The sequence below is a fragment of the Strongylocentrotus purpuratus genome, unplaced genomic scaffold (assembly GCF_000002235.5).
Source record: "Strongylocentrotus purpuratus isolate Spur 01 unplaced genomic scaffold, Spur_5.0 spur5_scaffold_20, whole genome shotgun sequence".
NCBI lineage: Eukaryota > Metazoa > Echinodermata > Echinoidea > Camarodonta > Strongylocentrotidae > Strongylocentrotus > Strongylocentrotus purpuratus.
In genome coordinates this window covers 23,945,184-23,960,030 of record NW_022145606.1, presented here as the reverse complement: position 1 = coordinate 23,960,030, position 14,847 = coordinate 23,945,184, and the positions used below count along the sequence as shown (strand labels likewise).

Sequence of the window (14,847 nt, the reverse complement as noted above, 5' to 3'; positions counted from 1 at the left end):
TGTTGAAATTAATGTTCATTAATATACTTTTAAAATGCTTTAAAGTGAACCGTTTTGCATTGTTGAAGTTTGTTTGAAAAAATGCGTACATTTTGTATGAATTTTGTATATTATTCTACTGTAATCACCCTTTAAAATACAAAAAGTCTTGAAAAACAATCTAAAACCACAACGATATTTATTGTTTTCTTTGAAGGCGTCACTGTACAACAACCTCTAACAATAACTTTTCCCAACCAATTTTAGAATTTTCCCAAACGTTTTCCGTGAAAATAAGACATAAAACAGGCTTTTAAAAATATGTAAACACTTAAATGTTTGGAATGGTATATAGAGCCAATTCATCGCTTTAATTGTGACGATTTACATTCACCTAAAATTGTATTTAATTATAACAATATATTTGTAGAAGTAATGAATCGATCTGATCTGTTTTTTCCCAATTTTTATCATTAATAATGGTCTGTTTTCACTTAAAGGTAAAGACCAGTAATGGTCATGCGATTGCATTGTGAAAGAAACGTTGTGGAATCGATCAGAAAAGGTTGATCATCTAGCATCTAGCATCTGCAAGGTTCTGGAATCATCAAAATGATAAGAAATTTGGCCCATTCTTCGTAAAGTTACAAGCACTATACACAGAAAGATGTATATGGGACTACCCTATATCTCTCACACGACCATGAGAGAAACAAATTTACCAAATATATGAATTAGTAGGCGGTTTCCCGGCAAATTTGTTATCATCATGTATTAGTCAAAACATATTCTTTCACATGATTGGTAATGAGAGCTTCCATTTCATTTTTTGAAATTGGGGCGTTTCCAATACTGGTCTTTACCTTTAAACTTTCAAATTATCTTTAATTGTACATCTGGCATTGAAGTCACTATCTAATTTTCTCTCATCTGAAGAATGTCACCAAGTTCTTTTAAGGATATATCATAATGTGGTATGGTAAAACCATGAGATGATTAGTATTATATGCATGTACTGTCAAGATATTATTGTGACAGTTTACATAATCTCACCTCACCAAAGGGTCGTTGTGTTAATGTCTCATGGCAGAAAAGGCAAGAAACGTCAACTCAGTATTTTGGGGTTGGGAACATTTATTTTGTTTGCAACAGATATATTATTATTATTATTAGGCTTTTACCTACGCTATTCATAGTACACTATATCACAGCGCTTACAATAATATGCAATATAACAATATAACCACAAATCTTAATGGTCATTTATCATTAACCCTGTGGTTGCCTCACGTATTTGTAAGTTGTCAATGATGAATGTGTTCCTGCAAAATGACTGCTTATACATGTTATTTGAGTCTATGTACTTGAATTTATGATTGTCATTTTTCAAATTGATTCGCAGGGTTTTCACGTTTCCCTAAATATAATTTGAAGAAATAAACGAGTTTAACACCCACATTCAGGCAACGACCGGATCATTGATTTTCTTCATTAGCGTCATAACCCTGATAACCAAAATAGTTGATATAGCTAATATAGTTTGGAGGACTCAGAGAGAGAAGAACTGCTGATTGATTCATTACTCTTCTTCGCATTATTCACTTTAACTGGCAAAGAAAGCGAAAATTAATAGACATTTAGAGAGAATTTCCACAATTCGACAATTACATTTCACTTATCATCCGGTAATGTATTTCTCTCGTCAATAAAAGCAAATGCAAGAGTTGTTCTCATCACATCACACCTAGAGAACACTTTAATTGCAATTATTGGGGAATGGATTTTAAAGATTTCCAGATTTTTTTATTATTATCCAGTTCGTTCAATTTTTACAAACGTATATGTTTAAGATTTCTACTTTCCTACATATATGCTGTTTAGTTATGGATATTCTATGCCAGTTCCATCATCGTGTCAATAAGCTTACGGATGTACATATCCTTTTTGCACTGTATTACCAAAAATGTTAACAATATTGTTTAAGTTATAGAATATACAGTTAACAAGTGAGTTTGTCATCCTCCCCGCAAATGTGATGTGTTTTTTTGTCGGGGGGGGGATCTCTGAACTCAAGAATGAAGGGTGGACTTAGGGCCCTTTTTAAATTACTTCTAGATGTAACCTTTGGTAAAGTACATTTTCAAGAAGCACAATCTGGACAAGTCATGTTTTTACATACTTACAAAAAGTAGGAAACTTGGTAAGAGGTTTAATTATTTAGTTAAATGTAAATGAAGTGTAAACTTTTTAAATGAATGAAAATATTACAGTTTAATTGTTGAAATATCTTGTTTTCATGTTTGCACATTGTTGTGTTGAAATTGTAATACGAACAGTAAAAACTTATAAAACATTTCACCTTGAAAATGGTCCAGACTGTATAATTGTTAATATGTAATATCCCCCCCCCCCCAAAAAAAAAAAAACCATCAACAACAACAACAAAAACACTTAACAGCTTCAAAGTATGAACCAAAACATTAAGAACGCTTTTCAATGGAACATGATTTGCATATGTAGGCCTATGTTATCAAATGTTATACTGAAAGCTAACTTTGGCCGACAAATTCATTGAAAACTTTACTGTATATAGATGAAGGTGATGATGGTGAAGGTAAGGGTGATGACGGTGGTGGTAGTGATGATGCTAGTAATGATGATTGTGGTGATGATGGTGGTAATGATGACGGTGATCATGATAGTAGTGATGATGGTGGTCATGATGATGATGATGTGGTAGTAGTGATGATGATGGTGGTGATGATGATAGCAGTGATGATGATAGTATTGATGGTAGTAGTGATGATGATGATGATAGTCATAATGATGGTGGTGATGATGATTATGATAGTCATGATGATGGCGGTGATGATGATTATGATAGTTATGATGATGGTGGTGATGATGATTATGATAGTCATGATGATGGTGGTTATGATGATTATGATAGTCATGATGGTGGTGATGATGATGATGTTGGTTATGTTGATGGTAGAAGAGGTGAAGACCAAATTTGTGAAATGCAGGTTTTTCGGGTAAAGCAACTAATTATAACCAGCTTTTTTCCTTCTTCCTTCTTATGTTATTTATTCTTTCTCTTCTTCTTCTTCATCTCGTTCTTCAAGTTAAGACATCACACATGCACTCTTTTATTTAAGATTATTTGGTGATCTAAGTTCGATAGAGTACATTGCTGACGATGTTGCTGTGGTCCGATTTTTCTCTACACTTTGGATTGAAAATTTTAAATAACGCTTTATATATAATCATAATCATTATCCTGTTCAAACTTAGAACTTAAACTTGATAGGTAGCTGTACCACCGTAAACCCAAACTTTTAAACTACATACCCACTATCATGCTTCAGTTGGGCATAAAGGGGGTATTGGTGCAGCATATTATTAAGAACAGCTGGAAAACACACATTGGGGTTATGCTTGGAGTAAGATTTGGGGTTAGGACTATAGGATTAGGGTTAAGACTAGGGTTTGGACTAGGACTAAGGTAAGGTTAAAGGTACTCTGTGCCATTTGCAGGCCAAAATAATGAAAAGGTTAAATTCCAAAGGCTTTTGAAAGATAACACTAATTTAGTACTTCCCTCAAAACGAAAGGGCTTCAAAACGTCATTTTGAGGGAAAATAACGACCGTTAGTTGTCGAAACGATCTCAGGGAATGCAATCGTTTTAGTAAATACTCTGATTTTCAGACCCTTGTACCAATTTAAATAAAATAAATTAAATACTCGTTTGAGTCGTGTATTTTTTCTCTTATACTCAAGCGAGGTTTTTATTTCCATTATTTCAATACATATTTCCATTAATAACTCAATGATTGAGTGAAACATAACAAAGGCTAAAAAAAAAGTATATTTAACAATTCTTTCAGCTTAGTGTTATTGTCTTTGCTAACACATTCATATTTAAAAAATATTCTGAGCAATGAGTTGAAGAAAAAAAAAGGATGTGGGTAATAAACAGAACCATTAATAATTTTCTTAACGTAACATTTATAAATTGCATATTGCGCATAATTTAAAAAAATATTCAGAAGAGAATATTTCTTGTTTCAAATGTCTTTACCTACAACTAATATCTTTTAGTCTATTTGTTTTTCTTTTTGGAATAGGTTAAATATCAAATTACATATTATTTTCCAAAACAAAGTCACATCCGTGCAATTTTACATAAAGTGAAAAGTTGAGTCAACGTGTACACAATTTGCCATTGATATAAGTTTTCTTTTGAGGCAATAAACCTATGAATCATCTTGAAATTAAATTGTTTAACTTTATTATTACAAATATGCTTTAATTTAAATAAAAATACATTCTTCTAAACAAAGTCATTATCCACATCTAAAAAAGAATTCCAGAAGTAAATGACATTTGGTTCTTTTGACTTTCTATGTATCAACAAACGATAGTAATCTTTAACTTTCATAACAAAAGCATTCACTTTATCCCCTGTTTCTATTTCTATAAGATTCGAAATATCACATTCGTGTTCAAAATCATTTACATAAGTAGCTTAATCTATGTAACCAAAACTGCGGAAATGCTTTCTTTAATTTTGTTTATTTCAAATAAAAAAGAGCTATTTATCTATTAATTTAGAGTCATTCAAATACCATTTGTAATTAAATTATGAATTAAACAGCTCGTACATTGCGTATTTTGGGGTAGTTAAACAAAACATACGCCTGACAACTCTACCTGGCATCACTTACCACCCCTCCTCTTCCATGCACACCCGCCCCGTCTCCACCAAGCCCCCGCCCCACCACTGAGCTTTTCGGACATCACTGCTCCGGACAAGAATCACCATCGCATGTTCCAGTGCTATGAGCAGCTACTTGGTCGGCTAACATCGTTTTCAGCTTCGACAGCTCAACTAGAAATAAAGAAAATGAGTGATGATGTCATCAGTTAAGTCGTGTATAATAGGAGACAAACACACAGAAGATATGAGAGAGAGAGAGAGTGAGAGAGAGGGGGGGGGGGAGAAGCTCTTGAATTTGTTCTTGTCTTTTACTAAATACGATTATGGTTTTATTCGTTGTCATATAAAGATGTCGAACAGAAGAAAATAATTGTTATTGCAATGCGGAAGTTTATCATCAATCATAATAAAGGTCGCAATCATAAAAAGATAAACACGTCTTAAAGTTTAGATTATAAAACATCATGGAAATTACCATGTCATTTAAATTCTTAAATTATGCATACACATGAGATGAAGAAACTACCATGGCTATATTGAAGCATATCTATGAAGAAAGAAAATAAAGCAAATAAGAAATCACTGTAATCTATGAACACCCACATGATTGGGCCATCATCTTCGGAAAGATTGTGGTCCAGAAGTGACATCCCTTGGCTTTCATCACACCTTCCTTTGTAGGAAATCCAGAATCCAATTCTTCGTTGTAGCGTTCTCCATATTTAAACGGTTGCCATTCCTCAAGATCGAGCGGGTTATTGGCTTCCTTTGGATCTTGAGTTGATAAATTGGGATTCCTGGTAAAGAGATCATTGAGAGAATCGGGGACAACCATGTTTTACAGGGGGCTTCAAGAAAAACCTCATAACTCAAAAAACGGGAGACAGTCGTGAAACTATTCCACAGGCACCCAGGAACGATTGTTTTTTCACTGGAGCTGCTGCAGGGTGGACAAAGGGATATTTGATAATAGGGATAATATATATAGTTTCTTTTCGATTAAAAAATAAATATTTTACATAACTTTTACTGTATCCTCAGCATTCACCGAGCACAACCCAGCACGTTCCTCGTATCCAAGTACTCCAGCACCCTAGCACCGGCCCCAGAAACCCAGTACCCCAGCAACTTATAGTAGCACACCAACAACTCCAGCACCCCAAGTGAACTAATTAGCTGTGTTTTAATCAGCCCCCCTCAACCCCCCCCCCCCCCCCCCCCCCTCCGGACAAATGACAATTTTGTGAGATCTAGGTCTTTAAATTCTATACTTATAGACCTATGAAGTTGCGAAAGAACTATGTCTATATAAAACTGTCTTCCGATACCTACATCAAGATAAGCCCAATTAAAGTAATTAAAACGTTTTGGGCTGAAGAAGCATAAAAGTTTTACCCTGTTTTTGCGAAGTTAGACCAGTATCGCATGATCTGTCTGGAAAAGGCCGCCTCCTCGGCCCCATCGGAGAATCCAGACATGCCCCTAGGAACATATTCCCTCTTATGCAGTAGAGGACCGCCCCCAAAAATCGGGATATCATCTTCATCAGTTAGTCCTGCCCATATCGGAGGAGAAGGGTGGTGTGTCGTAGGGTAGCGGTAGACCGTTTTACCCGCCGTTGACAGCAGATTGGCGAACGGATTAACAGGGCAAAGGAGTATAGAAGTGAAAGCGTCTGTCAACTCCTTAAAGTAGTCAGTTTTATCTCCTGTAATCTTTATTTATAAAAAAAATATGCCTCAGTTACAGACATTGCATCATTGTTAAGATTAATATTTATAATCTACACAGGGATTGATATGAGGAACAATGACAAATTTGTCATGTCATGTACGCAGATTCCGGATTTATCGGTAATCATTATGAAATTTATCTATGCTATTGCGAGAAATTACTTTATTACGCAAGCGTTCGAACAAAATCACCAGTGACCAAGGAGAAAACTAACATCCAATACCTGTACAAAAAATGATTTTATTATTGGAAATACTTTGTCCTATCAGCTTAATTGAAATTTTCCGCTGGTGGCAGACTTCTCCGATAAACAAATTTTACATCGACAGTGGATTAAAGAGACCGGGAATAGATATATATTATGCTTCAGCTTTGAGAGATCATAAATGATGTATACATACATGTGCCGAGTCAGAGAGCTCAAAGACAATCGTATCTTGAATAAGCGGATCATCAATCTTGAAGGAGTTCGCAAGATGATTCTTGAAGTCGTCGAGAGATAAAACAGGAGGAGGGAAGTATCCACGGGAAGCGAGTCTGCCATAGATGGTGAAACAGAACCTTTCGTTGAGTAAGTCCCCATGGAGGACGTTATCAACGTTGAGATGTCCTTGCTGCATCAGCTTGAGTGGTGTGTCGTGTAAAAAGTGCCCATCCACAACGGGGGTGAATTCTATATGACGTGCGTGCTATCAGATGAAATTATAAAATAGTGATTATTTCGTCGAATTATCGCGTTTTTTTTAAAGGCAAAACCATCAAATATCGTTAAATAGATCAAAAAAGGTGTCCCCTCTGAACTTGAAAAAAAGGGGTAGGAATGCAGGTGCATTATGGGACCCCCTCTCCCAGCTCTATCCAAGTCTGATGCCACATTCCATTCAAAGATGATTATCGTCATTAATACAATCATAGCTAATCAACATTGAAATGCAAAGTTGTGGAATGCTCACACAAATTTCGCATATGTACACTATAGAAGAAGTGCTCCAGAAACTGTTGGATTTACCCAATATTAATACTAAAATAAAAAAAGTTTTTAAACCCTATATTGGATGATGTTTTACCGAACGAACATGCATGTTCCCCTTTTTCGCCTAATATTGGGTATATCTTATTTAACTCTCCATAGAGTGTAGCTGTCAGAAATATCTTCACAAATTTGGTAAAAAATGTTTATAAAAAGTTGAATAGAAAACGATATATAATACTTTCCTAGAAACATACAGGGTATTCATAATACATGTACAGTACATACCACGTTCATAAAAATATATCCATCCTTCAATTCTTCCAATGATCTTCCTCTCAAACAATCCACAAGATCCTTGCTGTTGTTGAAGTCACATCCGGCTCCTTTTCCAAACTCGAATGTCTTCTCGACGAGGTCGGCATAACCAATTTCACAAAGGGCGTTCCCACTCTAGAATAAAGTTAAACATCGTGCAGTTTCTTATTCACATTTCCTCCCATTTAAAGGCGTGGTCACACCGAAAAAAATGACGCATTTGTGCCACGACACTACAGACAATTTGGGCAAATCATGGGTCATCGGGAGAACCGTGGCATCAACTTGCCATCGTGAGGCAAAATTAGACATGCACCTTTTTTGTCCGACGATTTTCTTTTTTGGTGGTATCTATGTCTTGTGGGTGTCGTGAGTCTGTCTTACGACTGTCGTGCGATAAATATATAGTCGTGGATACCAGAACAATTTGTTAAGTGAAACAATCTTACGACTGTTGCAAGGCTATCCTACGACTGTCTCACTGACAGTTGCAAGATTGTCTCACGAATATTATATTTCGTAAGAGGCTCGCACGACATTGCTATTCTGTCGTGCGTTAGATCTTGCGTTAGTCTTGCTACATATTTCTTCTTGGGAGGCATCCTGGGTACAAATTCGGTAGAGCTGTTTTCCACTGAAAAAAATCTCGAGAGCAACTTGACAGGCAACAGACCAGGCCTCATTATTTAGTTGGGAGAGTGAACCACGACCTGATCACGTGAAAACAGCCCGGCCGACAATACCCGACAACTCGAGACGGTCCCACGACTGTCGAACGACTGAAATGTCTTGCGACATGCACACACACGACATGTCTTTTTTCTGACGCGTCCCCTTCTTTAAACCATCTTTAATGTGTCGTAGCCCTTGTGACCACTCAAAATAGATTTAGGGCATGTCGCAGGGTCTGGCTACGACACATACTTTAAAGGTCTACCACGACAACATTTCGTACTGTCCGTTATAACCGAGGGATCACTAAAGGGCAATTCCGTACCGTACGACATTATGTCATCTTTCAACGTATTTCATCTAAAAATGATGAAGCTCTTGATATGGCGTTGAATATTGGTGCTTTCTGGTATCAATATACCATTAGCCAAAAATGGCATTTGTAAAACAACAAATAAATGTTATATTACCTTCTAAATTATTTAGGGGCTACGAAGCGATGCCCCCGCCCGACAAAATTATATGATATTCGTGCCGGGGGCATTACCCCAATATCGTTCAGTAGGTCTTAAGGAAGCCCTGTACTAAAAATAGCATTTGTACAACAACAAATAAATGTTATATTACCTTCTAAATTATTTGGGAGCTACGAGACCACGCCCCCGCCCCACATCATTATATGATATTCTTTTCGGGGGCTTCTACCCTAATATCGTTCAGTAGGTCCTAAGGGAGCCCTGTACCAAAAATGGCGTTTGTACAACAACAAATCAATGTTATAAAATTATTTGGGGGCTCCAAAAGACGCCCCCGCCCCCACACCCTTAAATTTAATTTGTTGCGGGGAGCTCCAGCCTAATATCGTTTAGTAGGTCCCAAGGGAGTCCTGTACCAAAAATGGTGCTTTTATCCGGCAAGTAACGATAATCGGTAAAATTGACGCTAAGCCACCTGACTATATAGTTATATTTAGCGATTTTTCATGGATTTTATGGATAAATGTCATTTGTCGTATGAGACTTATACATGTAATAATGATGTTAATAAACAAATTGTATGAAGCGCTTATCACTTAATGTGCGAGAGAGAATGAGAAAGATAGAAGGAACAAGAGGAAGAGCAGGAGGAGGAGAAGCAGAAGGAGATGAAGAAACAGAAGAAGAACTAGAAATGCAATCGTGTCACAACGATGTGCGTGCAATGACGCCATGTTTCTACGTGTCAAACGAAAGAGCTTCTCTCGCCCTATCCGCAGCAATATGTACGAAGTCTGTAGCTTCTGTGATATTGGAGATAGGTTGGGCGAAAGAAAGGCCTCAACAGTGACCTTGATGTGATGGTAGTGACTATGCCTACGAAGTTTGAAAGAAATTGGGATAGGGGAAAGGACGTAGAAAGGGCTCGCAAGCACTGCGTGCAAAAACCAAGGGGATTTGGTGCATGTTCGTCATTGCAATACAGATCGTTCTGGGGGTCAAAAGCGTGAACCCGACATGCCCCATAGACAATGCGTGTAATGCATGAGCGGAAAACGTACAGGATCTGTATTATGACCGGAGTTAAATTGTTTTTTCTCTCTCTCTTTATGTCTCCTTATGGGCCTTATTTGGTATCATTAGAAAGAAAATTTCATGATTGTTATTGTAAACTACTCTTTTTTTTTCTATGATAATCCTATCGAAACACGTGATGTAAAATAGATTTATAGGACAAAATGGCGTCTTAAATGGCCCTATTGACACATTTTAAAAATCCGGCCATGAGGTGCCCTGCGTATTGGAACTCGGCATGTCACTGCAAATTTTCAAGGAAAAAAAAGGCGTTTAAGGGGCGAAAAGCAGTCTGAAAAAATGACGTCATAGCCGATACGTGTTAGATTCGGGCGGAAACTCGGCGGAATTCTTGTAGTGACCTTTGTTCAAATGCGATTTATTCACAATTTTCTGTGTGAACATATACTATACTTGGTATCATTCGAAAGGGCACTTCATTGCGGTCAGTTTAACACCATTGTTATTTTCGCGCAATGTATTGCACGCATTAAACGCGCTATTACGTAATGCATAGCAAATTCATCATTTTTGGCGATAACTTTGCGCTGACATATTCGAATTTTACAAAACTTGGCGGACAGTTGTTTCGTATATGGATACATATGTCTGCCAAGTTTCATTGATGTAGGTATAAAGATCGCTAATTTAGAGCAATTTGAAGTTATTTCTCAATTTTCTTGAAAATGGCGAATTTGGAGGGCATTTTTCGCAAAGTCGGTCAATGTTAGGGTATATAATTTTGTATATGGCTGGAAAGGGCATATCTTCAAGTATCTAAATCCAAAAAAGGGTACGGGTTTGCCGAGCCATAATGGAGATACGGCCACAGAAAGAAAGCCAATTCCCAGAACTTTAGAGGGCACTTTTTATGTTTTGCAATGCCATTGGAGCGTGAAATTTGGCATGGCTATGTGCAATTATGAGATAAAGATACTGTGTGATTTAAATACAAAACGGAATTTATATGAGAAAGTTATGGCAGTTTTAGATTATGTAGGGGTCAATTTTAAAGATTTTTGACGGTGTCGGTTTCAGATTTGAATTTTGAGTACGAAGATGGCATTTTGAAGGGCAGGTTATGCGTCGCAGATGAAAGAACATCTCTTAGACTATCTAGAGGAATTTGTTACAAATGTGTAGGATCTAGGATAGAGGAGATAGGAAGGAAGAAAGAAAGGCCTTTAAATTGGACCAGAAACGGACAAAATGGCGCCTTGACGGTCATGCATGAGTGATTTCGAAAATCGAAAAAGTAGGTGACCTTGATGAGATGCTAGAGATGATGCCTACAAAATTTAAGAGGAAAAGGACATGAGAAAAGTACCTAACTAGGAATAACAAGCACTACGTGCAAAACGAATACGATTTCCGGACGATGAGGAAAACAAGGAGGAGAACAAGAATATTAATGGGGCAGAATGTGAACGAAAACAAGGCAATGACGAAGGTCGTCATTGCAATAAAGGGGTCGTCTAAGTAATAACACATCAACAGTTGGCATAAGAACGTTCTCTATTGATTAATATATATACGTTTAACATTCTACGATATACATATTACATCAGCTTAAGCTCACTGCTTATGATTGGTCTACTGCATGTATTTATTTTGAATATTCAAGTTGAATTATTGTCACATTTATATATTATTATTGTATAACTGTTCTAATTTCATTGTTTTCTTCTTTTAATTTTATTGAAAGAAATGCTCTGTGTATATTTCATTTTGATTTTGTTAATAAATGCAGAAATAAATCTGCCTTAAAAAAATATTATAATAACGATACCACAGTCACATCACAAAACCGACATCAAACCGACCAATGATGACTAAGGAATGTTTAGTTAAATCTGTTTTTGGTTTGGTGTTGGTCTTGTTGGTATGACTGGAGTATTAACTTGTCTAGCACCCTGAGAGCAAGGGACACACCTGCAGTATAGCACCTCTGAAAAGTCCTGCACTAAGCGGTGATACAAGATGAAAATTAACACTCGCACCTCCAGCGCTCTCACCAAATATAGTTACACGTCCTGGATCACCTCCAAAAGCTGAAATGATTAAATGTTTGATAAAAGTAGAAGAAAATGAAGTTCTTTGACAAACTCAGTACTGGGGCTGAATGGTCGGTTCCATGCTAGCCTTTTGACAAGGCCTCGTGACTCTGGCTATTTTCCACCCCAATCAGCGGCTGAGATGAACCGAGAGACCCAGAGTGAACGCGCGATCGAGTTTTTCGCGATTAGTCTCTTTTTAGTCTATCAGACATGTGACCTTGTTTAAAGGCTAGATCAATGCAGGATCGTCAGAGATCACAGACATTATTCTTCGAATTTACTTCCTCGGATTGGGGAGGGGAGGGGAGTGATAAAAAAACAAAAATATACTCCTAAGCAGGGGTGAATTTTCCTCCCGGGAACATGATCACGGGAGTCCAAGGGCCGGATATGGAATTTGATTGTTCGCCAGATTCAGTTTAAGTCATTAATCTTTTTCCTGTATAACGCCATGGGTTCGAAAATCTAAAATTCCGAAAAGCCAGTATTATACTTCCAGTTTTATTATATTATCACTTTTGATAGTTATAGAAACATTCGATTTATACCTGCTATGTTTTCTTGAACCCATTTGAGTGCTTCTCGTTGATCAAACAAACCAAGGTTGGCTGGAATTTCTCCGTCACCTGTTAAAGTCAGAATGATTTAGAAGTAAGGCGAACTTTTTTCTGAAAATGAAGATATAAATGTCACTTTTATTTCATTTAAATGACCTTCGTGAAAGGAAATGATTATACGATGTTCAATTGTTGATTTAAAGGGGATGGAGGAGGGACATCCCCACATTTTTGTTTATGTATTTATTTATTAATCTTTTTCTCAAATCCTGGAGCTGTGACTGGACGACAGACACATGCGAGTTTCCATTTCCTCCTCCTCCTAAGCAAGAATAGAGAGGGTGTCGGATCACATTTTGTTCTGGACCTCGATATAGAAAGGACGGATCCATCATATGTATGGCTCTGAATAGAGTTATCCCCTGTTTTATTACTGAGAAGTATAATCATTTGTTTATGTTTATATTTTTTAGGCCTATGTTGGTTTATAGGTATATACATACAAAACGACGAATCCACAACCTTAATCTTCTCTTCTTCACCATTCTCTTCCAATTATTCTCTTTCTCCTATTTATCCCGTTCTTCCTTCTTCTTCTCCTCCGTCTTTTATTTATATACTGATTATGGTCAATGGTGACGATGATGATGAAGACGATGATTATTATGATGACAATGATACTGAATAGATTAATAATAGTAATAATAATAATGACAAGAACTATAATAGAGTCTAATGATAACGATAATAATAATAGTAATATTGTTGTTGTTGTTGTTGTCCTTATTGTTAGAAAACAATAGATGTACCAGCTGCAACAGTAGTAGTGGTAATAGTAGTCCTAGTACTAGTAGTAGTGGCGGTGATGGTAGTATATAGTATCAGCATCGTTATTATCATAAATTCACCCCCCCCCCCATATCTCTCTCTCTCTCTCTCTATCTATCTATCTCCCTTTTCTCCTCTTTCCTCCCGCCGTCCATTTCTTCTCCACTATATAGGCCCTATCTCACCTGTATTCAAGAATCCCAGCATTCCAAGTCGATAATTGAAAGAGACGACAATGACTTTTCCATAAGATGATAATGGTATAGGAAGTTGTTCAGATACAGATCCTGCAACTGCGTAAAACCCCTCTCCATGAATCCACACCATCACAGCCGCTGAATTGGGCTGTAATATTACGAAAGAAATAGATGTTACTCGATTCTTCCTAGCCATTTTTGTTTCTTTACTTGCCCGTGGTGACGGCGCAAAGACATCCTCACCATTACAGCTACGTTACCGACTCTGGATATTTAAAACCGTGGCTGATGCTGCTACGATACATTAATGTTTATCGAAAAGATGGAGGTACTAGAAACTTATGACGAATAAACCTCTAGGCCTATAACCCTCAAGGAGAATTATGTCCCTTACATTTCAATGTTTGATTATTGTCATATTTATATCAGTCAATAGTACCATACCTAGTATACCTAGTATCTGGTACTTAATGTGTGGTATGTACCAGTGGCGGATCCAGGGGGGGGGCCGCCCCCCCCCCCCACCCCTTGAGAAAGAAATCATGTAAAAACACGTGATTTTTTACCTTTTGGGGGGGGGGGTTGCTGAGCGAATTTTCGGCCGGCGCGATTTACAAAGTTTCGGGAGCAGGAAAAAACAAAAGTGGGCCCCCTCCCCTAAGAAATCCTGGATCCGCGCCTGGTATGTACATTGAATTACTATTTAATAGTAAGTTGGAATAAGGTAATATTTATGTAAATGTTAATGATTGTCATAGTGCTGTAATATGCCGACGAGGTTCAGGAGAGCATGTTGTATAATATACATCTACAGGGGCGTACGCAGGATTTTTTCGAGGGGGGGGGGGGGAATCGCGCCGAAAATTTCGCAACGACTCAGCCAGCCGCTGAATAAGCGCGGGGGGGGGGGGGGGATAAGAGCCCTTTTTTGGTCCCGAAAATTTGAAAATTTAGCCGACCGATAGTTTGTTCAGTTGGGGGGGGGGGGTAAGGTCACCTTTTTGGGTCAACCTTTTGCGTACGCGCTTGTGCATCTACATGCTATGACATTTGTAACGAGAGGCTCAAAGTACTAGTTACCAAGAGCTGTCGAATTACGGAGTTTTGGTGACTGATTAAAATACTGAAAACTTTGGCCCTTTTCTCATTTTATACATTATTAACTGGTTCACGTAACACTGGTACCACTGGTTAGTCATACATGTATTTTCATGAGTTACTTGTGCCATTATATACGAGTCTGCGTATACTTACGTACTACCT

At 37.4% G+C, this 14,847-nt stretch overlaps 1 protein-coding gene across 1 annotated transcript; it reads right to left on the bottom strand.

Annotated features, from left to right (window-relative positions):
* Positions 1–4,263: 4,263 nt before the first annotated feature.
* LOC115927311 (cholinesterase 2-like) lies at positions 4,264–13,726 on the bottom strand. Its single transcript, XM_030993071.1, has 8 exons — positions 13,573–13,726; positions 12,551–12,628; positions 11,878–11,996; positions 7,694–7,858; positions 6,837–7,124; positions 6,097–6,416; positions 5,305–5,498; positions 4,264–4,872 (listed from the first exon to the last, which is right to left on the bottom strand). Exons 1-8 carry the CDS (start codon positions 13,712–13,714, stop codon positions 4,781–4,783), a joined length of 1,398 nt encoding a protein of 465 aa, XP_030848931.1. The 5' UTR covers positions 13,715–13,726; the 3' UTR covers positions 4,264–4,780.
* Between the last annotated feature and the right edge of the window lie 1,121 nt (positions 13,727–14,847).

Bases quoted from the DNA above. Each gene is read 5' to 3' on its own strand.
- LOC115927311 (XM_030993071.1), bottom strand. From the start codon at position 13,714: ATGGTGTGGATTCATGGAGAGGGGTTTTACGCAGTTGCAGGATCTGTA. The intron at 7,859-11,877 runs GTGTGTCCCTTG...ACTTTATTCTAG, and splicing joins TCAGAGGTGCTATACTGCAG to AGTGGGAACGCCCTTTGTGA. The intron at 7,125-7,693 runs GTATGTACTGTA...TTCATCTGATAG, and splicing joins GATATATTTTTATGAACGTG to CACGCACGTCATATAGAATT.